At 54.2% G+C, this 24,258-nt stretch overlaps 1 protein-coding gene across 1 annotated transcript in view; it reads left to right on the top strand.

Moving 5' to 3' along the window:
* NEURL1B (neuralized E3 ubiquitin protein ligase 1B) overlaps positions 1-21,054 on the top strand; it is a 28,437-nt gene extending 7,383 nt beyond the window's left edge. Inside the window, exons 2-5 of the mRNA XM_016145100.2 lie at positions 10,296-10,841; positions 14,049-14,768; positions 15,719-15,844; positions 16,190-21,054. Coding sequence (XP_016000586.2) covers positions 10,296-10,841; positions 14,049-14,768; positions 15,719-15,844; positions 16,190-16,434 — 1,637 coding nt within the window. The 3' untranslated portion in view covers positions 16,435-21,054. The remainder of the gene's footprint in view (positions 1-10,295; positions 10,842-14,048; positions 14,769-15,718; positions 15,845-16,189) is intronic.
* Positions 21,055-24,258: the final 3,204 nt, after the last annotated feature.

Raw genomic sequence — 24,258 nt, 5'->3', positions numbered from 1 at the left:
GGCATGGCGGGATGGGGGCAGTTTCCAGGTGGCCCGTGGGTTCACTGCGAGGTCCTCAGCGGATATTCCCTAAGGTCTGACACGTAGATCTCCAGTCCCCTTTCAAAGCGATCGGGAGACAGTTGATGTCCCGGGGTCTTTCTAGACAGCAAGGCAAGGGCCATGTCTTCTCCGGGGGAGTATCCAATCCCCAGCGGCATGGTCTGGGGACCCCTGGCCCCTGAGAGCTACCTGCAGATTCCTGAGGCCAGGGAGCAGACATGATGGGAATGGGCACTGTGGACCAAGCGCGAATGTGACCGGTGTGTGGGCATCACATGGAAGCAGATTTCGGCTCAGTCAAAGGAATAGCTTTCTAACTGTGGAAACTGTCTGAAGTGGAAAGAGGGCAGGGAGGAGGCACCTTTTGCTGGGGCAGCACTGCTGTTCATCCCAGCTGGGGCTTGGCATAGACATTGCAGAGGCACCGGGAGCATCCGGTAGATCTGGGGTGAACTGTCCATTAAGGTGCCTTTGACCCTGGGGTCTTATGAGGAATGCTGTCCAGTGCCCGTCTGCTGACTGCCTGCAGGGCCCTTCACAATCTCTCGTTGACATAATCCTCCTGTCAGTGAGGCATGTTACAAGATTTTAGCCCCATTTTATAGATCAAGAAACTGAGGCAGAGAAAGATGAAGCCAGCTGCCTCTGCCTGGCTCTGTGTGCTGCGCCCAGCCTCCCAGCCTCAGCATTCATGGAGATTCGGCCACAGATATTTCTGAACGGGCTTTGGATCACCCGCCCTTGGATGTCGGTTCCAGCTCGCCCTCAACCCTTCTCTCTTCATCCGCCTTAAAAGTGGGACTTGGGGCGGCTCGGCGTTACCTCTAGGCAGTGGGGTAAAGCCTTTTTGGGGGAATGGGTGGAGTTGGGGTGTCTGGGGCAGTACTGACACTCAGAACTGTCAGAACGTCCACAGCTACTAACAAAGATATTTTGTTTACGGCCCCAACATTGCACATTGCTTATACCACAATCATATCCCTCAAACACCTGTTTTCTTATATTTTTCCCCCAAGGATGATGGATTTATGAGGTGGGTGGGCACAGCCATGCCCCGTGTCTCCAAAGCCCAGTGTGCTGGGTAACTGTCCACTCCAGAGGAGAGCGCCCCCTTCTCCTCCAGGTTTGGGGCAGTTCAAGGGCAGGGGACGGGAGAACGCATTTTCCATGTCCCCGGGGATGGCACAGACCTTCGTCTCTGCACAGAGGTCACCCGGGGCTCCATCTCGGGAGCAGAAAGTGCTCAGAATCACCACTTCGCACCTCCCGTTTGGTGGATGGGAACACTGAGAACCAGAGCCCTGTGCAGGGTCACACTGAGAGTACGCATGTGGTCTTTGGCTGGAATCCCAAGAGAGGTGGTTAGAAAGAGCACCGGTTTCGGAGGCGGTCTCAAGTTCAAGTCTCAGTTCTACTATAGCTCAGCTGTGTGACCCCAGGCAAGTCACTTCCCCTCTCTGAGTTTTCATCTCCCCCTCATTTTGGGTGAGGATAATGATGATACCTCCCTTGTGGGGCTGTAATGAGGAATAAATAGGAGACTCCACAAGAAGTCTGAGCCCAGCCCAAGGCAAGGACTCCACACACGGCCACCGAAGGGAAGGCCCCTGTGCTCCTGAAACTGGCAGGGGCAGAGAGAGGAGCAGTCGGACCCAGAGGTCCTGCCGCGGCGCGCCTCTCGAGGCCGGGGGATGGATTGCTGCCGACCCCGCGGCTTGGCTAGCGAAGCGGCTCTGCATTCAGGCACACCTCACTCCACTGCGCTTCGCTTTACCCATCTCCCCAGATGTCGCATTTTTACGAATGGAAGCTGAGACCCTCCACCAGCTTCACTGCTGTAGTGCTCTTGCGGTGGTCTGGAACTAACCCCCAGTGGCTCTGAGCTGTGCCTGTGATGGCCAAGGGCACGCACAGGCGTTGGATTCAGATCTGACTTGAGTCCTGACCCAGCCGTTGACCTTGAGCCAGCCCCTCCCTCTCTGGGCCAAATGTCCTCATCTGTGCAATGGGTCCGTAGGGCTACCGAAAGGCCCCAGGGAGCCACCACTCTCGAAGACCACCAGAGCTTAGGATACATGGATGGAGATTCTTATCAAGGCTCCACAGTTCACATTTCCAGCACCGTAACCTTTGGATGAGGGGGTTGAAATCCGTGCAGACTTCCTGCAGGCCTCCTCAGTCCACACCCGCATGCTCCCTGGAGCCCTCGGGCATTTGGGATGGAGGAGGGGGAGAGAAAAGGGAGAGTTGGATCTTCGGAGAAGGAAGCAGAGTGGAAGAGGCACCCGTCAGAGTCACTTCTCAATGGGCCTCAGGGCCAGACATGGCAGGGAAGGAATTGACATGAGTCGAGGACCTACTGTGCGCCAGGCAGTGTTCTCGTCCTTCCCTGCAGGGGTGACGACCACGCTTTGCCCGAGGCAGCCATAGCCTCTTCTTCTCAGCCTTGGGAGCCAGGCTGTGTGGGTTCAAATGCCAACTCCACCGCTTCTTAGCTGCGTGACCTTGGGCAGCTCCCCCAACCTCTCTGAGCTTCTCTTCCTCACCTGCAGTAGGTCCGTGGGCGCATCACAGGAAGTGTGGTGGGTGAAGGGCAGGTTTCAGTCTCTGCATTGTCCCCTGGGAGGTCTGCCCCTCTGATCATGCCCCACCCCCATTTTTTTTTTTCAGACTTTAGAGAGCTTAGGCACTGGGGCCCCATCCTCCCCACTGTAATTAGTCACCCACTTTCCTTTTTTAGATGCTTTGCTTATTGTTCATCCCAAGTTCCGCCAAACCAAGGCCTCTGAGTAGCTCAAAACGAGCTAAGCGATGACCTCCACCACCAGCCCCGCCCCTTCCTGAGACCAAGCCAGGGCTTGGCCCACCCTCTCAGCCAGAAGGCTACTTACTCTGGCTTTTTCTCTGAGGGTGAGGGGGTAACTGAGAGACCTCGGGGAGGCGTGAGGCATAAAACAGGAAGGACGCACCTTTCAGGGTTTGACAGGACCAGATCTGAAAACAGGCACTGCCTCGCAGACTGGACACCTGCCTCTCTGGACCTCAGTTTCCCCATCTAGAAGCCACCTGTCAGGACTGGCAGCCAGTGAATGGGCTGCGTGATAAGCACCTGGCACGCATTGGTGCCGCAGAGGAGGTCCCCACCCCTCGGGGCCAGCAAACTCTGCCCGGTGGTGGGGCTCGTAAGCATTTCCTCAGCTTTAGAGCTGAGAACGGAGGTTTGAGGGTTCTTTTTCTTGCTCCAGCTCTGCTTTGACCCCGAGAAGCAGGGCCAGTGAATCGCTCATTCTAAAAAGTTGAGACAGGGCCTTGCAGGTGCCCGCCCGGGGCTGGGGTTAGCAGACAGCCAGGCTTCTGGGCACTGCCTGGGTTGGAGGAATGTCTGTCCTCCAGGCAAAAAGAAGGAGAAAGCTGGCAGACTCGGCCAGCTTATCAGCGGGCAGCTGCCAGGGGCTGCCCGGAGGAGAAGCAGGTGCCGAGGGGCTGGACTGTGCCAGCCGTTGGAAGCAACGTTCAAAACCTGGACCACTTTCCTCACGCCCACTGTCCTGGGTCATTTTGATTGGCAGGCGAGAGAGGCAGGGATGGTTTCCACGGGAAAGGCCAGGGCTTGAATCTCATTCTTCAGAGAGGTGGACGCTTGGCTGCTCCTTCCACGCTCCAAACGCTCCGGTGGCCCCCAGAGCCTTCATGAGACCCTGAACCTCTGTGTCGCCTTAAGACCCATTGTGATGTCGCCCCTGCCTCCCTCTCCACCTTCCCCTCTCCCGTCTGCCCAGTATTCCTAGCGGTTCCCCAAGCGCACTCAGCTCATTCTCTCTCTAGCCCTTTGCCTGGGCTGTTCCCTCTGCCTGCAACTCACTTCCCCCTTTTATTGTCCTCCCGCCACTCCTTCCTCCGCCTGCAGAGCGGCTTCTCTGAGAAGCGTCCCCTCGGCCCCAGCCCTTCATGAGGACCACACTGCCATCATGGTGTCTGTGTTTTCCCCGGCCGGTCCCTCAGCTCTAGGGGCGGGGGGACGAAGGGACTGTGTGTGACTCGTCATGACCTGTGACCCAGCAGCCAGCGCAGGCCCCAGCATGGAGCAGATGCTCCATAAATGTCAGACAGAGGAGGAAGTGATGTTCTTGAGAAAGAATGAGGGCACATTCCCCGACCCCGACCCTGGGAGCTGGCGCCTCTGAGCTTGGAGTTTCCTGGGTCCGTTTATCAAGACGAGACCTCGGTCAGGGGGCCCAGCAGAGGGCTGACACAGGCTTGGGAATCCCAGTGCCACTGAGCACAGTTCGAGGGGGCGTTGGGATGACCTCACCCCCTGGGAACTCGGCACATCCAGCCCACTTGAGCAAAGAGGGCTGCCACTCAGGCCTGGAAGGAGCCAGCTTTTCTCCCAGTAAGCAGTGTCGCGTGACCTCTGGCCTCCCGCCCAGGCCTCCTTGTAGCTGCTGACAGGAGTGTCCCTGGCTGCACAGGGTGACCGATTTTGTTTGCAAAGAAAAGGGTGGGGGGAGAGGGGTGGTGGTTTCCAGTGTGAGCTGGCCCCTTTCCATCCGGGGTGCTGGCTGACCAGGCCTCCGCGACAGAGAACAAAGTCCCATTAAGCCGGCGTCTGTCTCGTGGGTGCAGGTCACTGCCCCATTTGGCAGAGGTGAGGAAGCCTTCGTTGTTTTTTTTTAACCCACTTTCAAACGCACCAATGGAAGAGGTTCTCTCTGTTGCCAAAGGAGACAGATTCCGTTGTCCTGCTCTGGGTGGCGGGGAGCCGCGCCCCTCCCCGAGGCAGACGCTGCCTCTCACACGCACGCCACACCGCGTTGCTTCCTGCCGCCCACGGCGCTGGCTCGAATTGTGGGCTTGAGCACGTGTCGCGTGAATCAGCAACCTCTCGCTTGAGGTCCCCAGTCTGAGGCTGGATGGTGTGTGGGTCCAGGAAGCCCCTAACGTTGTGTGTCAAGTGACATGTGTGGCATGTGGGTGTATTTCGGGGAAGGAGGGGCCTGTACAGCTTTCGAGGCCCGTGACTCGGGCCCTCGGTGGTTACAGGGCCGCCTTGGAGATGCGGTAGGTATGGGACGAGGATCTGAGCCTGGCTCTCTTCAACCACTGCCCAGCATTGCCGCCTCTCAGAGCCTTGGCTTCTGCATCTGGAAAACGAAGGGGGTAAAACCACCCCCCAGTGTTGTCCTAAAAACTCACCCCAGTACACAAAGGCCCACGCCAGCACTTAACGAGGGCTCGGTCAAAGGCCGGCGGTGAGAAGGTGTGGGTGCGGAATGGGCTGGGTGGGCTCCCTCCGGCGACTCTTTTTCCCTGTGGAGCGGAATCTGCTGAAAATTTCAGCCAAAATGCCATCTGCTGAATGCCACCATGCCAGAAGCCATCATCGGCTCAGCGGCCGGAGGAGCCAGAGCTGTTCACTGCCATCCTCCCGGAGGTGAACGCCATTTCCACAGGCTCTTTTGAGAGCAAAGGAGAGGCCGGGCTGGAATGATGAGCAGGATTCATTCAGGGGGTAGCATCGTGCACATTTGGGACGCTGGTGAGATGGCTTAAAAATAGGCCTCTGTTTTTAAGGGAAAGTGACCCCAGTGTTTTTAAAAGGACTTTTCTGGCCAAGGTCACCGGCCCTCCGTAGAAAAAAAACATTTCAGGATGTATTGCCTCAGACTCATAGGTAGACATCTCTGATCCAGAAATAAGCCTTTTCTCGTCAAAGGAACTAAATGAGGAGGTTAAAAAAAAAGGAACCAAGTATTTAGTGAACACCTACTATGTGCCATGTACCTAGTGTGCCTGATTTTGCTTCGTTCGGCCTCACGGCAGTCTCGCAGCATGCAGATGAATCTTACCAGTTTTCTAGGTCTGTTCGGGGGTGGAGTACCAGAGAAGTGAAGCATGTACCTCAAGATCACATAGCTAAGATATGACAACACTGGAATTTAAACCCGAGTCTGTCTGACTCCAAGCCTGTGCTGTTTCTAACCTGAGATTTAGAAAAGAAAAAAACGCTGGAGAGATGCAGGTGAACACCAGGGGTTGCCCTGATGTTCCCCACGGGGAAGGTACCGAACATTTGATGCACGGCCGCTACGTGCCAGGACTTCCGCCAGGGTCTTCCTGTGCTCTCAGCGCCCCTCCCAGCAGCCCGACGTGGGGGGCCGGGATCATGCGCCATGTAGAAAGGAAAAGCCTCCGCAATTAGCAGCAAAGCCCAGGTTCGAACCCAGAGCCCTCAGTGCGGGTCCTTCTGAAGCACCCATGCAAATGAACCCCGGGCCCACCCAACAGCAGCCCTTGTGTCCACCTGTCTTCCTGAAGGACTTGCCCAAGGCTGGGTGGCGGCAATGTTTACTAAGAACAGAGTCCCCCCCCTCCCTAACCATCCACAGCCACTCATCGCCCACCCCCCAGTATCTCTGCCCATACGTTTAAAGTTCGGGCGTTGCTTCCTCGGCTAAGGGCTGAGAAGACCCTCGCTTTGGCATTGGCAGGGCTGGAGCAGCCTCCGGTTATCCAGGGTGGGCCAGGACTGCCCCTCCTCCCTGCTGTGCGTGGGATGGACCCCTGCACAGCTGTCCACGGTCCCCACCTCACAGAAAGCCCTCTGCCCTGCCCAATTCTTGGCCCGAAGATGAGGGGGCTCACTGGCAGGGGGCGGCACCCCCACAAGGCCAGCGGGTGTTCAGTTCTGCATGGAAGAAAAGGGGCATGGGGTCTGGTCCCTGGCGTGGTGTGGAGCCTCTTCCTGACGGGAGGTTTTCTCACCGGTGACAGGGTGTGTTCATTTGAATCTGTTCCTGGCTCCAGCAGCCTGGAACCTCTGTGCCCGTAGGCTGAGCCATTTGGGGGACAGCTCAAGTGATCTCCATCCAGGAGGGGAACAGTGGGGGACATTTTGGCCCTTGATGGAATGTTCTGCAGCCACAAAACATAAGCAAAGTGAATACTTGGGAGCCATGTGGGAAATGCTTTTTGAGTAATGTCGAGTTAGAAAAAAGGCAGGAAGCCTTTGGATGTGTGCTCTGATTGCAGTGAAGTTAGACAAAGTTCTTAGGACTATTTAGTTAGCGTTTCCATGCTAGTCGTGGGAGAGAGTTAGGGGAGGGGGAAAGGGCTGGGGTCCGACGATGCTGGATTCACATCTCAACGCTGCTCCTTGCAGCTGTGGGAAGGGCCTCTGCTGTCCAGAGCCTTTTTTTCTCCTGGAAAATGGAGACAATTAATCCTGTAGGTGAAGATACATTTTGAGAATTTGAGATTAGCTACAATCACATATGGGAAACATCCAGCACTAGACACAGCACACAGCGAGGGCACAGCCCGTGGTTCCCACGCGGATAAGGGCCAGGCCAGGGACCGTGAAAATGCACGTTAGGCTGTGAACGTGGGGAGGAATAATGTCTCTTCTTTCCAGACTTTCTGTAATGAGGCTGCCGTGATTATCGCAGTAATTTAAATGCTAACGTTCAGGTTTTCGGTTGACATGGCCACACCAGGAGGTTCTGCGGGGTGCCCCGGGGTCCATGTCCACGTGATTCTGTTCCCTCGAGAAGCCACTCTCCCTGAGCCGAGCTAAAAGCAGATGTTGGTGTGCAATTTGGAGGACGCTTATTGTTGTTTCGTTTTCGATTTGTGTAAATAACACGTCCTCTTAGGAACTTTTTCACTCTGGTTTTCTTTAACTCACATCAGGGCTTTGGCCTCAGAGGGGTCAAAAATAGTGTTTATCCCTCACTCCCTGTGGGAAGTTGGATCATACAATCAAAATTAAACAAATATGGAAACTCCGCTGGTCGCTTGGCTGCATTTCATCCTAACATATAGGTGCTTTTGCAGGAAACTTCCTCTTATAGTAACAAAGCAGTATTTCTCCCCACCCTAGTTTTTATTTAAATCGCGAGTCCACCCTGAAAGAACATCTGCTTACGAGTCCCAAGTCGTTTGGTACAGAGACTCTCCGACTGAGCGATGAAGCTGGTGAAACAGCAGTGGTGACAGGGAAGATCAGATAAGGTGGCTGATGGTCTTTGCTGCTCGGAAGGGCTTTGATCTGTGGTCGTATTTAATGTTTCCTGGAGAGTTTGCCAGCCGTGGGGACCTTGAAGCGCGTCCAGCCTCTCGGACGCGGGGGGAGGCTGCCGCCCAGAGCGGGTGGCTTTGACAAGGCTGCAGCTTTCGTGCTCGCAGAATGCGGGCTGTGCAGCCTCTGGGCCACTTCCCCTGATGGCTTACGCCTGGTGAGATTTTCCCCACTCGTTTGATTTTTGTCCTGATGAAACAGCTCTCTAGCGGGCCCTTGCTCTTACCTTGTGGTTTCAGAGGTGGCCGCAGCCTGGCTCTGTGTCCCCCGCTCCTTGCTGCCTCAGGGTCCCTCCCCGGCAGGCAGTGCTGGCCTGCACTACTGGAAGCCCTTCATTGCTTCCTCTTCCCCCCTCCCCCCACTGTGGTCTGAGCCGTTCGGGCTGCCATTCACGGCCTTCCTGTTTGGTCCCTGTGACGTCCATGGCAACTTAGCCCCTCTTCCCTGCGAGGCAGTGGCTGCCCAACCTCAGACACCTCTGCCACGCCTCCCACAGTGCTTACCCTCCCCACAAAGTCCAGCTTCCTCCCTGCCCTCGCCCCCCGCCCCTAGTGCTCCCTCAGCCAGGAATGGTTCGTTTCCTCCCTCGAGACCTGGCTCTGGGCATCGCCTTCTGTCCCCAGCCCATGATTGAATCTGGAGCCTCCTCCAGGCTCTGTAGTCACCCACGCCAGGGTGGTCTGGAACGTCAGCCCCATAAGAGTGGGCACCCTGGCTATCTTGATGACCGCCATATTTCCAGTGCCTAGCACGGTGCCTGGCACATGCAGCAGCTCATTAGACATTTGACCAATACATGAGTGACTCAAGTCCCTTAAGTTCCTTTTTCTTATGTGGGACCTCGGCTCTGTTGCTTGTATTTCTTCTTCTGTGGGTCAGTGGCTTCTGTTTGGAGAGAGGCCCCCCGGCTTCCCAGTGCGGTTTCCTCCCTCGGCCTCTCGGCCTGGGGACGGGTGTGGCCTCCCCGCGTCGCCATTGCCTCTCCCTCTTGCCTTTTTTCTATCCTGGCTCCCATTAGCCTCAGTATTAACTGGCTCCCCTGATGTGCTCAGAGCACGGTGAACCCCATGGCTGAGTGTGGGAGGAGGGGCCCCTGCAGTGGCCTGTCATTCCCTGGGGTTGCCTGCCATTAATGAGCACTTGCCATGAAAATTGTGCTCGCTGCCGTTATGAACAAGCAGTAGAAACTCGTGTAGTAATTACCCACCCCGCCACCTCCCAGGCTGCCAGGGGCCCCCAGGAACTGCCCCTGGGACGGTGGAGGGAAGGTGGGAAGTACAAAACCTTCACCTCAATACCAGGCATCTGGGGTTCATGGCCAGCAGCCGGATCCAACTCCCCAGGTCCTCTGGAGGAAATTCCCTTAGATGTGAATCTTGAAAGGCATATGTTCTAGAAGAGCCCCCTTGCGTCTAAAGAATGTGTTCATTTTATGTGTTTAGGGAGGGGAAGTCACAGAATTCTAGCCTGGGTCTCCTTGGAACTTCAGTATTATGATCATACTTTGTGCCAGGGAGTATTCTAGAAACCTCATCCACATGATCTTTTAGCAGATGTGTGAGTTAGGCGGTGTCCCCGTTTTCCAGGCAAGGAAACAGGCTAGAAGAGTGACGAGGCCTCCGGCACATCACACAGCCGGGCAGGACCGGAGCGCGGGCCTTCCAGGGTGCACGCTGGCTCTGGCCTGTCATCCTGTTGTCGGGGGATCCTGAGCCTGCATTCTCTCTGTGGCCCTTTCTGCCTTGCTTTAGAACAAAAATCGCACAGAGGAAAGTAGCCAGAGACACCCGCTTCTCCCGGAGAAGCCAAGGCCACTGTTGCCTTCGGATGGACTCTGCAGCCCCAAAGTGGCCCTTGGAGGAAGATGGGATGGGGACGGAGAAGTCAGCTGACCCCAGCCTGACTTCTGTGACAAGCTCATTGGTATTGGTCCCTCTGGGAGTGAAACAGCTCTGAATAGTACTTCACCCCCGCCCCCCCCCCACACACACACAGCCTCTGTTGCTCGTCTGCTAAGTGGGGGTTATAGTGACTTTGCTGTGTAGCAGCTTCAGGCTGACTGGGATGGCTGGAATCTTCTCAAGTTTATCAATTATCAGTCTAACTGAGATGGAATTTAAAAGATGAATGGAGGCCGCAGGGCCCTAACCCTCCTGCCTGTCTCCTTCCGCAGACACGAGCCCGCAGGCGCGCCTCCTGGCCACCCGGCCGTGCTGCGGGCCTGGCCCCGAGCGGCGCCCGATCCTGGGCGAAGCGCCACGCTTCCACGCGCAGGCCAAGGGCAAGAACGTGCGACTGGACGGCCACTCGCGCCGGGCCACGCGGCGCAACAGCTTCTGCAACGGGGTCACATTCACGCAGCGGCCCATCCGGCTGTACGAGCAGGTGCGGCTGCGCCTGGTGGCCGTGCGCCCTGGCTGGAGCGGTGCGCTGCGCTTCGGCTTCACCGCACACGACCCGTCGCTCATGAGCGCCCAGGACATCCCCAAGTACGCCTGCCCCGACCTCGTCACGCGGCCCGGCTACTGGGCCAAGGCGCTGCCCGAGAACCTGGCGCTGCGCGACACCGTGCTGGCCTACTGGGCGGACCGCCACGGCCGCGTCTTCTACAGCGTCAACGACGGCGAGCCGGTGCTCTTCCACTGCGGCGTGGCCGTGGGCGGCCCGCTCTGGGCGCTCATCGACGTCTACGGCATCACCGACGAGGTGCAGCTGCTCGGTAGGTCGCAGGCCCCGCGGCGGGGCGGCGCCCCCTGCGCACCAATGGGTCTGTGCGAGTGGATGTGTATTTCTTTAACTAACGTGAGTGCTCACTTTACCTGGTGTTGGTCTAAGCATTTGACACTTCTTAACTCATCGCCACCCTCGATGAGCAGAAAATAGATGAGGACACTGAGGCACGGAGAGGTTAAGTGACTTGCATTGCAAACCCGGATTGGAACCCACCCGGCGGTGTCCCGTCCGTGGTCCGGCCCACGTGCATTCACCTCCTCCCTCGCTCAGTCCTTTACTCATTCCTTCTCCCCCGTGGCCATTTGCTCACTCACTCATTCACTCGCTTGTTCATTCTTGTGTTTGCTCGCTCATTCATTCACTCACACATCCACTCGCTCGAGCATGTACGCTATTAAGCAGCAAGCGACCAGAAGTCTCAGATCCAGGCCCACGGTCGGGGGGCTGGAGGTCCACTGGGGAGGCAGGCAGACAAGTGTGGGCCTGGCTCTAACAGAGGAGACGGCCACTAACAGTGAAATGCTCATGGTGAGAACTCATGGGGCTAGAAATCTTTCTCTTTGTACTTTTTTTTTGAGGTAAAAATTCACATAACATAAAAGTAACCATTTTAAAGTGCACAGCTCAGTGGCATTCAGTTGGCAGCCATCACCTCTCTCTAGTTCCCAAATACTTTAGTCACCCCATAGGGAAACCCAGACTCCCATTCTCCCCTCTCCCTAGCAACCACTGCCTTGCTTTGCTTGTGACCTTAGCTCTTGAATTCGCACGTTGCACTTGAGCCAGTCCAGCCTTGACTTCTGGGGGTGTGACCGGAGAACAGGCTTCTTAGGGAATCTGGACGTGGCCCTACGTATCATTTCCCAGCCATGAATGCACAGATCTAAAGGGAGTTTTGACAGATTTATTTATACACCTGTCCAGAATGCAAGAAAGCTCCCGCCCACCCCTTCTGAGTCAGGCCCCTTTCTCCAGAGGCAGCCACTGTTCTGATTTTTCACCATGGAAAATCCCACTTCTTGAAGACCTCAGGTTATGGGGAAGCGTCCTCTAAGGCAAGACATACATACGCAAATGCCCACAGGTCCCAGCAAGTGGCTGAGATGGGCAAAGGGGCCAGCTCAGGGCCATGGGGAAGGAGAGCGGACATCCTCAACAGAAGGGCAAGCTCAGCCGGTGGTTGCCATGCCAGGACTCAGGCCTTGTCACCAGACCTCCTGATTTTCCGAGGCTATAAATCTAGTTTAAGTGAAATCTCTTGATTCATGGGTATTGGCTACTAATTTTTTAAAAATTTAAAAGAACAAGAGGTGGTGTATTCAACAAATAAATTGAGGCGGGGAGGGAGAGATGGTCAACCTACAGCTTAAGAGACCAATGACAAGGAGTAGACTTTATCTGTATCTTCATTCAAACAAACTGGGAGAATAGCATATTCTCACATGCAACATGACAAGAAGTCTTTAATTTTTAGAGACATACTGAAATGTTTTCAGATGAAATGGGATGTTTAGGATTTGCTTGAAAATAATACAGGAGGAAAGAGATGGTGGAGGTGTCGGTGAAACAAGATCAGCCATGAAATGGTAACTGCTGAATCTGGAATCAGTATTCATTATGCTATTTGTATAATGAATTTGACTTTTCAAAAAATAGAAGAAAAGAAAAGAAAGAGAGAGAAAATACCAAGAGGCCAACCAGACAGGTCTGTGAGCCATGCCGGGGTCACATCTTGGATGGCCACTTTGCAAAATCTGCCCTGTTTGGAGGGGGTGGGGATATGGAGCCACATACCACACTGTCACCAGGGGCTAGGGCAGGCTTTTTGAAAAAGCATGTTATGACTTAATTTTATATCTGGAAAACTGAAGAAGAAGAAGTATTTTATTCCATGATATAAATTATAGAATGGTAACATTCTATGGTAACATTCTTAGCTAGAGGGATCTGATTTACAAAGTCTGAGAAACATTTTTTTCTTGCTTTGGTTACTTATGATTAACAAGACTATTTTTATCACTTAAAAAAACCTTCAGAATATTTTAATGACTGTTTCTCTCCCTGATTTGTTATTTGAGTGGCAGTCAGTGTCTCTGCCAGAGACCTCATTCATTCATTTATTTATCCAATAAACTATGTAATAACAAGGGCAATTTGCCAAATATTCTGCTAAACCCTGAGAACAGGGTGGCGAACAGACTGTCACAGACCCTGCTCTTTAGGGGCTCACTTTCTCGCTGGGGAGACAACCAACTCGTCATCTGCCAAAGTATGAAGACCGCTATTACCTGAATGATGAACACTACTTGTATTTTTGCTTTTTAACTTAGTATGTAGTATCAAGAATACTTTTTCCTATCTCTAAAAAGTATTGAAAAATATTTTCACGACTGAGACTTTTAAAAAAACCTCCCCGTTAGTTTCTTGTTTCTAGAATGAGTCCATCTCTTCTAGAAACCTTATACATTCAGCTTTAGTACCTCCAGGCACTGTGCTCTCTGCTGCCTTCTCTCAGAGTCAGCACGTGAAGAGCCCAGACTCTGGAGCCAGACAGCCTGGATTCTTGTCCTGGCTTTGCCGCTTAGTTACCATGCGACCTTGGTCATATTCCTTAACCTCTCTGTGCCTCAGTACCCTTCTTTGCTAAATGACTGGCAATAACAGTCCACACTTCACAGGGTGTATGAGGACTAAATGAAGTAACTCGTGAAAGGAGCTTAAAATAGTACCTGTCACATAAGGCCACAAATAAACGGTTCGCTCTTTTTCTTGCAGCTTGTGTTCGAGTTGGGGAGGCAGACAATAAGAGTTTTCAAATGCCCTATAAATGTTCAAAAGTATGAAAACCTCTGAGGGAGGGGAAAAGGAAAGGAGAAAGAGACAAAGAAGGAAGGAGGGATGGAAGGAGGAAGAAGAGAGGGAGGAAGGGCCTTACCTGCCCATCCCAAAGACAAGAGTGTGCCAAGGAAACTAAGGATCATGCTTAATCCATTTCTGTGCACCTGTGGTTCTTAAATAACTTCACAAAGAACCAAGAAAGGAACGCAAGGGGCTGGGATGGGGGTGGTGGCTGCTTGAGGCGTGGGCAGGGCCTGCGCGGGGTGAAGCCTGTGTTGTGGGGGGCGGGGGGGTTCTGATGTGGGGTCTCGGGGGCCAGGCCGCGCCCTCACCTGCCTTTCCTGTCCCCGCGCAGAGAGCGCGTTCGCCGACACGCTGCCACCCGCGCGACTCAGCCAGGCCCGCTTCAGCACCTGCCCGCCGCCCAGCAGCCTCGACGCGGCCAACTTCGACAACAACGAGCTGGAGAACAACCAGGTGGTGGCCAAGCTGGGCCACCTGGCGCTCGGCCGCGCCCTGGGCCCCCCGCCCCCCGACGCCGCGGCCTCCGCCATCCCGTGCGGGCCCCGCGAGCGCCCGCGGCCCGCGTCGTCGCCGGCGCTGCTCGAGGCCGACCTGCGCTTCCACGCGACGCGCGGGCCCGACGTGAGCCTGTCGACCGACCGCAAGGTGGCCTGCGCGCCGCGGCCCGACGGCGGCCGCACGCTCGTGTTCTCCGAGCGCCCCCTGCGGCCCGGCGAGAGCCTCTTCGTGGAGGTGGGCCGTCCCGGGCTGGCGGCGCCCGGCGCGCTGGCCTTCGGCATCACGTCGTGCGACCCGGGCGCTCTGCGGCCCGCCGAGCTGCCCGCCGACCCCGACGCGCTGCTCGACCGCAAGGAGTACTGGGTGGTGGCGCGCGCGGGGCCCGTGCCGAGCGGCGGCGACGCGCTCAGCTTCACGCTGCGGCCCGGCGGCGACGTGCTCCTGGGCGTCAACGGGCGCCCGCGCGGCCGCCTGCTGTGCGTCGACACCACGCAGGCGCTCTGGGTCTTCTTCGCCGTGCGCGGCGGCGCCGCCGGCCAGCTGCGCCTCCTCGGTGAGTGCCCCGAGTGCGCATGCGCGGGCCGCCCCGGGAGCCTGGGAGCCGGGCCCCTGCCCGCCCCCCCCCCCCGGGCTTTCCTATGCAGTGGGGGGTGGGGCCCCGAGGTGCCGCCCTTCCATCCCGTGCCCCGGGGATGCCCATGTTGCAGCACACTTTGCCCACGGTGACCTAAGTACCTGTGGTGCCAAGGCCTGGCAGGATTTATGCAGCTCGTATAACTGTCGGTGCAATTTTCATTTCCGTTTTTATGGTTTATTATCTTTTACATGTATTATGCGTGTTAAGTGTAAACAAAATACATCTACACTTAAAAGAGGAAATAATAACACGGTCCACAGAAAATAGAATGGAGGCTCGAAGCACCCTGTTTTGAGATGATTCTTTCCTTCGTTCTTGTCACATATTATCACCAAGCACCCACGAGTTGTGGGCCAGGTCATGGGCCCCAGGATAGGGCAAGGCAGAGGACAGGACACAGATGTCCCAAAGGGAGAGCTGACGGGTTTGATGTTTGCTGTGGCAGAGGACCCCTCTCCGGCCCTACGGAGTGGGGGCAGTGGTCAGGCAAGGGCGCCAGGGAGCACAGCTCCGTTTTCATGGTTCAAAAAGTAAAATCCGAATGATGACAGAAACGATGAACATGTCACATGTGACCTCATTCCATTTTGTCCTCCCGGTGACCGTATGGAACCGGTATCATCGTCTCATCTACAGGTAAGGAAATTGAAACACAGAGAGATTAAATGACTGGGCCGGTCACATAGCTGATCAGTCACATAGCTGGTCAGCCGTGAAGACTTTGGGCAAATCACAGAGCCTCTCTGAGCCTCAGTTTCCTTCCGTGTAGAAAGGGAGTAATTACCTGCATCCGGGGGTTGTGAGGATGAAATGAGGAGGTACATATAATGCTCTCACTGTCCCTCATGGAGTCTCTTTGGTCTCAGGCACCCTGCAATCCAGCCCTGCAAGCACATCTCCATCAGGGTCCCTGAGCGGCTCCCAGGACGACAGCGATTCTGACATGGCCTTCAGCGTCAACCAGTCGTCCTCGGCCTCCGAGTCCTCCCTGGGTAAGGAAGCGCCCGGGGTGGCGGCGGGGGGAGGGGCCGGCGCCTGGCCTGGCTCCTCCGCGGTATCAGCACCTTCCCCGCTGCACCTGCTTCTTGCTCAGCTGTGCTCTCAGCTGGAGAGAGGAGACACATCCAGACGTGGCATCCCACGGGGTGAAAATGGCGCTTGATAGATGGGGTCGGAGGGCAGGAAAAGGGGCAGGGACCAGACGGAAATCCCAAATTGGCGTCTCCCACGATTGCCCCCCACGGTTCCCCCATAGACGCTGTCTTCTCGGGGTTGCCCCCGTAGAGCACACCTGAGGACCACATTATTCAGGTCTGTCCTGTTCTCCTTTTCTGCAGTGACGGCCCCCAGCTCCCCGCTGAGCCCCCCGGTGTCTCCCATGTTCTCCCCACCAGAGCCAGCGGGCAGCAAGAATGGCGAGTGCACGGTGTGCTTCGATGGCGAAGTGGACACGGTCATCTACACGTGTGGACACATGTGCCTGTGCCACAGCTGTGGCCTGCGGCTCAAGAGGCAGGCCCGGGCCTGCTGCCCCATCTGCCGGCGGCCCATCAAAGATGTCATTAAGATCTACAGACCATAGTCTGGCCTGATGATGGGCCTTGGCTGGAACAAGGTCACCTTTCTGACGCTCCCCCGGGCTGGGCAACCACCATGGCTGCCTAGGAGTCCAAGGGCAGCGGCCATCTCGTCTGCCACTCTCCAGTGGTGGGCAAGGCGTGACAGGCATGGAGATGAGCCCCCGGGGTGCTGAGCCCAGGCGAGGGTTGTCTCTAGCTCAAAAGTGCTTTGCCCCCAAAAGGCCGTCCCAAGAGCAAGCTCAGGAGCCGCCTGACAGACCACCCATCCCTTGGTGACTTCTCGGCTGGAGAACAGCGTCCTCTGTGCAATGATTTTTGCTGGGGGTGGGTTGAACTGTGTGTGTGTGTGAGAGAGAGAGAGAGAAGGGAGAGGGCATGTGTGAGGGATTGAGAGAGAACGCGCAGGTGTTTACCCAGGGATCCTGGCTCTAAGACGTTATTTAACACTGAGGAATGTGCCATCTGGAGCCCAGACCTTAGCTTGACTAGCAATTGTTCACTTTCCGGGGCTGTGACGTCAGCTGGTTTTGAATGTATTAAGCCTGCACCTAAGCAGAACTCCCTGGGATGGTATAGAAAAGCGACAGTCACATTTTCTAGGAGGAGGAGAAAATAGCTCATTGTTTACAGCTCCAAAGCAGCAACTCCTTGGGGGGAAGGTGGGCGGAGAACATAAAAGAACAATTTGCTCCTTTGGTTTCTAACTCCTTCCCGGAGCGTTTTGATGGGTGCTGCAGCCAGCAGAGAGCTCTGGGCGGTGTTGCCCCCAGAAGCCTTTTCACCCCTTTACCCCCAGACAGCCTAATAATAAGCACACTGCACTTGACTGTCCCTAGATGCTTTTAGTTTGTACCTACCGCCCCATCATGTCCAAGGAGAAGACAAGCAACAGGATCTCTTTTACTAGGGGAGGGAAGGAAGCCTCGAGGCTGGTGACTCACCTGGAATTAGAAAGGCCACTCATTGACCCAGACAACTCCCCACACTTCCTGTTGTAACCCTGGGTCTGCGGGCATCACCAGGGTGACTCGCTGGCAAAGTGGGGGGAAGCAGGGCTTTGCAATTAACTGGTCTTTGTTCTGATTCTCAGCCTCTCTTCCCCTGCTGATTACTAAGATGTTAATTGATCATTAGGATGTCAACTAATAACTGAGACATTAACCGAAAATGCTGACGTTGGGACTGTCCCCCTTCCCAGGGCTATTTGCTAGACATTTCCTGGGACCCTGGCCCTGCCATCGCCGTGCCTGGGCCCCTCTCTGCAGGCTCGCAGACCCCACCTGGACTGATGGGCTGGCCCGGACCTGCTTCTCCCTTCTTGTCCCCAGTGCTGGGCCCCACATCTGCCATGTCTCATGCTGTGCCTTTAGGGGAATCCCTGGGCGCCTCTGTTCCCCATCTGTCTAAGAGAAAGCGTTGTACCTGCCCACTCCAGGGCTCTTGGGTGGACCAGCATGACATTCTGAATGGCCTGAGATACCTTGCAAAGAGCAGGCATTGTTTTTTATGATAATCTGAATCTGTTCATCTGCTGATAGAGGCAGGCAAAGGAGAACATTCAGAGTTTCTGAATGCATATAACGGATGTGTGCTGGGCGTCTCGGAGCCCAGAACCCAGCTGGGCCGGACCCTCATCAGATCGAGTCCCACAAGACAGTTTGGTGGTGCCTTTGTGATGCCCCAGCTCTTAGACCACCTGCCGCTTCTCAGTCTAGAAGTAGCCAGTTTTCTGGTCTCAACTGCAAAAATACCACTCTTGCCCCTGCAAGAAGCCCTGATAGATTCTCCTGCCCTAGTGGATTTGGGCAACGCCCACATTTTAATTTTACAGCAGAATCTTTGGGGGAGCTGCTGGAACCACAGCATTTGCCAAGATAAGAGTTTGAAAACCTAGGCAGCGCTCGGTTCCCCACTAAGCTTGGTCATACCCCCCCCCCCCCATGTGCAGGGTGTAGGCCTGGGCCCTGTGTGAGAGGATTCACTGCTCTCCGCCCCTGGACTGTGGTTCTCCAGAGAACAGTCCCCCTGACTGGCCTGAGCCACAGTCACAAGCTCTGGGGGTCCCAGTGGCCTGGAGGAGCCAGCTCCTCTTGTCTGCCACTTGCCCTTCTTGACTGCCCCCTTGGTTTCCAGCCAGGGCTCTTGCCCAGACACCACCTAGAAACCAGTGACTGAGGGCCTGGACCGGGGCGGACCAGGCCATGCTCCTGGCGACCCATTACCTGGAGCCGGTGGCCTGTTCGACTTGCTCTGCAGCTGCTATAAATAGCTCCCCTGTGTCCAGGGGGAATTAAGAGGGTGTTTATCTTCTAAAAAGCAGACATTTCCTGATGCTGTAACTGATTTATTCAGCGGCCCTCTACATTCTGTCTTGAGGAATGCAAGGGGAAGGCAAGGGGACCACTCTGATCCCGAGGGGGTGGGGGGCCTCCACACAGATCCTGTGAAGCCCTTATCACCACGCGGAGGCATGTCTAAGACACCACTGAAAAAAAACACACCGTGTTACGTACCATTAAGGAAAAAACGCTGCCGATTTTAACTGTAGGGTGCCACAGCCATACAATTAATTCCAATCAGAGATATTGAAAAGTGGGGGGGAAATGTTACTTAGGGTGAATGAAATACGGTATTATTCTCATTTGTCAGGTGAGGGAACTGAGGTCCCGGTAGTGATGCGAGGTACAATCACAGCCGGCGGCAGGGCTGGGATTCAAATCCAGGAGTGTCTGGTGCTGAACCCCATGCTCTCCATTGCTTGGCACAGAAGGCTTGAGACCGCCCGAATTCTCTTCCTTGAAAGTCATATAGCAGCACCTCAGAGAGCCTGGGCACCTGTGTCTGTGTGGAGGGTCCCAGCCCCAGGCTGCGGCCCCTGTGCCACTCACAGCCCAGAAGGACAAGTGTCCTTCCTCTCGGTCCCACTTTGTCCCAGTGAAGATGAACCCCAGGGCCTCCTCCCGGTCCCCAGGGTCACCCACGTGAGACGGCTTTGGGGAGGGTCCAAAATCCTCATCCCACCACCTGCCTGGGCCCCCTGAACACCACCCCTCAAGCAAGGGCCCCCAGGGCTGGGCAGGAGACCGGAGGTTGCCCCTGAGTTGTCTTATGCCTGTCTATTTTGAATCACCAGAACGGTCGGGCTGTTTACAGATCAAAACAAGCTCCTTTTTGCCAGTCCACTTCCAGAACTGAGAATCTCCTGGGATTTAGCTACTCGGGGCAGCTGCTCCCCTAACCGCAGCAACACTTTTTCAGCCATTCAACACCCACTGCCCAGCACGGCCTGTGTTGTGGACACAGGACTGGGAACTGGGATTGAAGAGAAATCCCGCAGGGAGCTTGTGGTCCAGAGCAGGAGATGGACAGATTTGTAAACTTTTATTTGATCCCTCTAGTGTCGGGTTCTGTGCTAGAACATAGTAGGTACTCATTGAAGGTTTGCTAAATAAATCAGAAATCAGGTTACGACTATTCAGGGGTTTGAGAAAACACATGCGCACAAAGTCATTCAACAAACACACCTGCTGAGTACCTACTAGGTGTGAGATGCTGGAAGGATGGAGCCAAGAGGACAGTGCCCTAGGTCTGACGTCAGAGGGAGAGACATTAAGAGGGTAATGAGACATTAGGGAGAGAACCCACTGGGCTTTCTCAGCCATTCTCCTGCCTCGGAGGTCTGTCTCAGCGAGTGCCCAATGACTGCTTTCCAGTGTGCTTTGAAAGGCCTTCTCTGCATTAGAAATGTCAGGGACCTTGTAGTCGGTGAGCTGCTGCCAAACGGCCTTGAGCAGAAAACCCAAAGTCCCCGCCGGTCGATGACCACCCTCAGGTCCTGCCAGGGAGATGTGGGGAGATGGCTATCTGCTACTTTCAGGCCTTGGGACTGGTGGCTGGAAATCAATTCCCAAGTCCCTGGAGATCCCTGATGCATGCCAGTTAAGAAGGGGATTGTGTGAAGTCAGACCGAGAGGCAGAAACCTCCCACTGCTAGATCCTATCTCTGCCCCAGTTCTGGCAGAGGGACACCGGCTCAGGAACACGTGGCCACCTGGCATTTCTCGGTATTTAATTGTCTCACTGTCTTTTCTAAGTCCCTGATGAAATGACTTGTGCAACGATCTGTCTGTGCCTTATGAAAGTGTCTGTGCACTTTTTATCCCTTTTAAAAGCAACTTTCAAAAGTGGGCAGGGGCCTAGCATACATTGTGGTGTTCTATAAATCTGTGATAATCACTGAAATCCTTCTGCATTATGTGTCTGATGTTGGAGTGATGAGGTGTCCGTCCCCCACCCCACCCCCCACTACCTGTGTACAGACCTTTTAAAAAAATGTCTCTTACTCTTCTTCTTTTTCTGATTCAAAACTGTGACTTCTCCAATACAGTCTAATCTTTGGGGATCTATAATAAAATTTAAAAACTCGGGGCAAGTGGGTTGGGAAGGGTTTGCACTGGTCCTGTGTGTTGTGCTTTTGTGTGTTGTGTGTTTTGATTTTTTTTGTTGGTTTTTATCTGTTTTATATTAACATGATTTTCCTGTTTAAAAACAAATACAACTTTTGGCTTGTTAAAAAAAAAGTCTCTTCAGAGGTCATTTTATTAAATCACGGTTGTACGCACTGTTGGGGAATGGAGGTTAGGGAGACAAATCATTGCCAGCCTTGGAGAAACAATTTGCAGAACGTCTATAGAGCCCTGACAATGTTTGATCCTTTTGCCAAGTAACTCCTGCGAAGATATCTCAAGGAAATAATTCGATTCAAAAGATAAGCTCTCTATATAAAGATAGAGCATTGCAGCACTATAATGGTAAAGAAAAGGAAAAAAGAAAAAAAATCCTATGAGCTAACACTAATGTTCAACAGCAAGGTTGTTCTGTCCAGAATTCTTGGTCACAAGTGACAAAAACCGACTTGCACTGGCTTGAGAGAATTAAAAAGCTCAGATAACTGAGAAGTCCAAGAGCAGAACCCACTTCTGGTGCAACTGGGTCCAGAATCTGAAATGCGGCAACAGGACTTGGCCTCTCCTCCTCTCATTCCGCCGTCCTTTGTTCCAGCCCTATTCCCAGGCAGTGTTCTCAAGACATCCAACCACAGGTCCTCACTACATCCTGCCTTTCAACATCCCTGCCTGGACCAGTCTAGATCACGTGCCCTGCCCTGAACCAATCACGGAAGCCAGGGAGATAGGGGCCTCTGATTGGCCAGGCCGCACAGCAAAGAGTTCATAACACAGCAACATCTTTATGTTAAAATACGGTGGGAAAATCAAGATGTGAAACTACATACACTTTGATCTCATGGGTGTAAAAAGAAAAAGAAAAAAAAATACAGTCCCCAAATCTGACCATATGTTGGAATGACCAGTAGGAAAAAAGCAAACGCCCATACGGGCAGTGGCTGGGGCTGGGCCATGGCCTCATTGATGACCTTTCCCCACCCCCCACATTGCCCAAATTTTCTATAATGACCAATTATTGCTTTTAATTTAAACTTGTTACTTGGAAATATTATCTCTCTACTCTGCAGAACACAAGGAGAATGGCTAGCCCTTGCTGGAATTCGTCAAGAATTCCCAGGCTGATTATCTGAGTTTGCTATCCAAATTTAGTCACAGTGGAGATTAGGGCCTGCAAGTGTCTGGTGGAGGCCAGGCCAGGCTGACCAATTTGGTTGGTCTTCCTCCAGGCCAGCCTTTAGGGCCCAGATTTCTGGGGTGGAGCCTTGCAGTGGTATCAGGAATGGGGGTAAAGGAAGAAGGTGAAGAACCTGCACAGGTGTGTCCCCCTGGCTTGCTAGAACAGCCTGGCTTGTTGACACTGTTTTAGGGGCAGTGGGTAAGAGACAAGGACCATCATTTATCAAGCAGAAGAAACCTTGATGTCCCCACACTCTCTGAATGAATCTTCACAGTAATGTGTGTTTCCTCATTTTACAGGTGAGAGAACCAGGGTCCCTTCAGAGTAGAAGCAGGTTTTGACCCCAGGTGTGCCTGCTCCAGAATTAAGGCAGCATCTTTCAGAGGTACCTTCCGTACCCTTTCCCGTAGGCCTCACTTAGGGGCAGGGTCTGCCCAAAACGCAGGCTCCTTTCTCCCTTCCTGGTCTGCTTCCTGTGATATCACCTACTTCTGCTGGGCCAAGGGACACTTTCACAAGTGCCATCTAATAATTGAGACTCATTTTTAAAGTAAAGGTATTAGCGGTGGGCATATTAATCTAGGCTCTTTTGGTTATAACTCAAGAAAAATCCAACTTAAGAAACAACTCATACCGCTCAGTAGATCAGTTCTTTCTGGCTTCAGGAATGGCTGGATCCAGGTGTTCACATGATGTGATTATGATCTGCCTCTGTCTCTCAGTTCTGCTTTCCTCTGGGTTGACATCACTCTCAGGCCAGCTCTCCTCTCTGTGGTAACAAGATGGCCTCTAATCACTCCTAATGTATATCAACACCAGCTTAGCAGCCCTGTAAAAAATTTCCAGGAAAAATCCCAAGGCTGTCTTTCCCTCGACCCTTTGAGTCAAAAACCCAATCCCTGAACTACTCCCTGTCACATGCCCACAAGTGATTTAAAACACCAGGTATGATGACATGGCTCTCACCCTCAAGAACCAACCAGTCTGGAATGGAAGGCAGACCCGTAGACAGACGTGTTCAGACCGGGGCAGTTCCAGAGCCGCTGAGATGGACTGAATTCAAGGCATAAAGGCTCTGGATCACATCTGATGTAATGTAGGCATTCTTCTCTCTCTCTTACTGATGCCCGGGCCACGCTCCCTGGCACACCATATTTCTCCTCTAAGCTTCGGTATACGGGGCCTGTGCCCTGACTCTCACCACCCCTGCTGCCTGACGCGCAGCCTCAGAGTTTGGGGACAGTATGTGTCTTTCCCTCCTGCCCTGTGTTCCTATAAGACAAATAATCCTCCACAAGAATAGCGATAACAATGGAGCATTTAGTGAGCACCTACTGTGTGCCGAGGACATCCATTACATCGCTGAATCCTCACGACAGGTCTTTGTGGTAGGTCCATCATGACTTTCACTTTATAGGACAGAAAACCAAGACTCGGAGACACTGAGTAGTTTGATCCCGCTCTGTATGGCCTCTCAAAGACAAAAGGATCTCTTCTCTTTCTTTTTGTGATTATTTTCCAGGATCTAGACCGAGTGGCTTTCAAGGGCATACGGGCCTGGAACATTCACACTTGTGATTTCGCTGACCTCACAAACAGCCCGTCAGGTCGGTGTTATCCTCCCATTTCACGGGTAAGGGAAGAGAGGCCGCGAGCTGCAGAGCCGGGATCTGAGCCAGCTCCGACCCTTGCCTCAGCATCACAGCCTGTCCCTGGGTAAACTGTTAGAAGGGGGAGGACCGGGAGGAAGCGCAGGGAGGAGAAGAGGAAGAGCTGGGAGGCGAAAGATGAGGAGGGGAGGAGGCCAAGCTCAGCATCTGCGGGGCAAGGCGAGGAGGGCCTTCAGGCTGGGCCCTTGACCTGCACGCGGCCCATCAATCCAGCCCCAGGGAGGGGGAGCCTTTGCCTCTCCCTTTGGGCTCAACTCTCCTGGCTCTTAGAAGCTGGTTTTGGCTCCCACACAGGGACCATCAATCCAGCCCCAGGGAGGGGGAGCCTTTGCCTCTCCCTTTGGGCTCAACTCTCCTGGCTCTTAGAAGCTGGTTTTGGCTCCCACACAGGGACATGGAAAACATGAGTATTCCAGGCATCCACTGTGGGAACGGAGACCCGACCTTGGCTGTTAGATGCACCCAGGGGAAGCTTCCAGAAATCTGGGGGCAGCTGCAACACAGAGTGCCTCA

The sequence above is a fragment of the Rousettus aegyptiacus genome, unplaced genomic scaffold, assembly GCF_014176215.1.
Source record: "Rousettus aegyptiacus isolate mRouAeg1 unplaced genomic scaffold, mRouAeg1.p scaffold_m13_p_7, whole genome shotgun sequence".
NCBI classification, from domain to species: Eukaryota; Metazoa; Chordata; class Mammalia; order Chiroptera; family Pteropodidae; genus Rousettus; species Rousettus aegyptiacus.
Note: the sequence above shows the minus strand (reverse complement) of the source record. Positions and strands in the feature narration are given on the sequence as shown.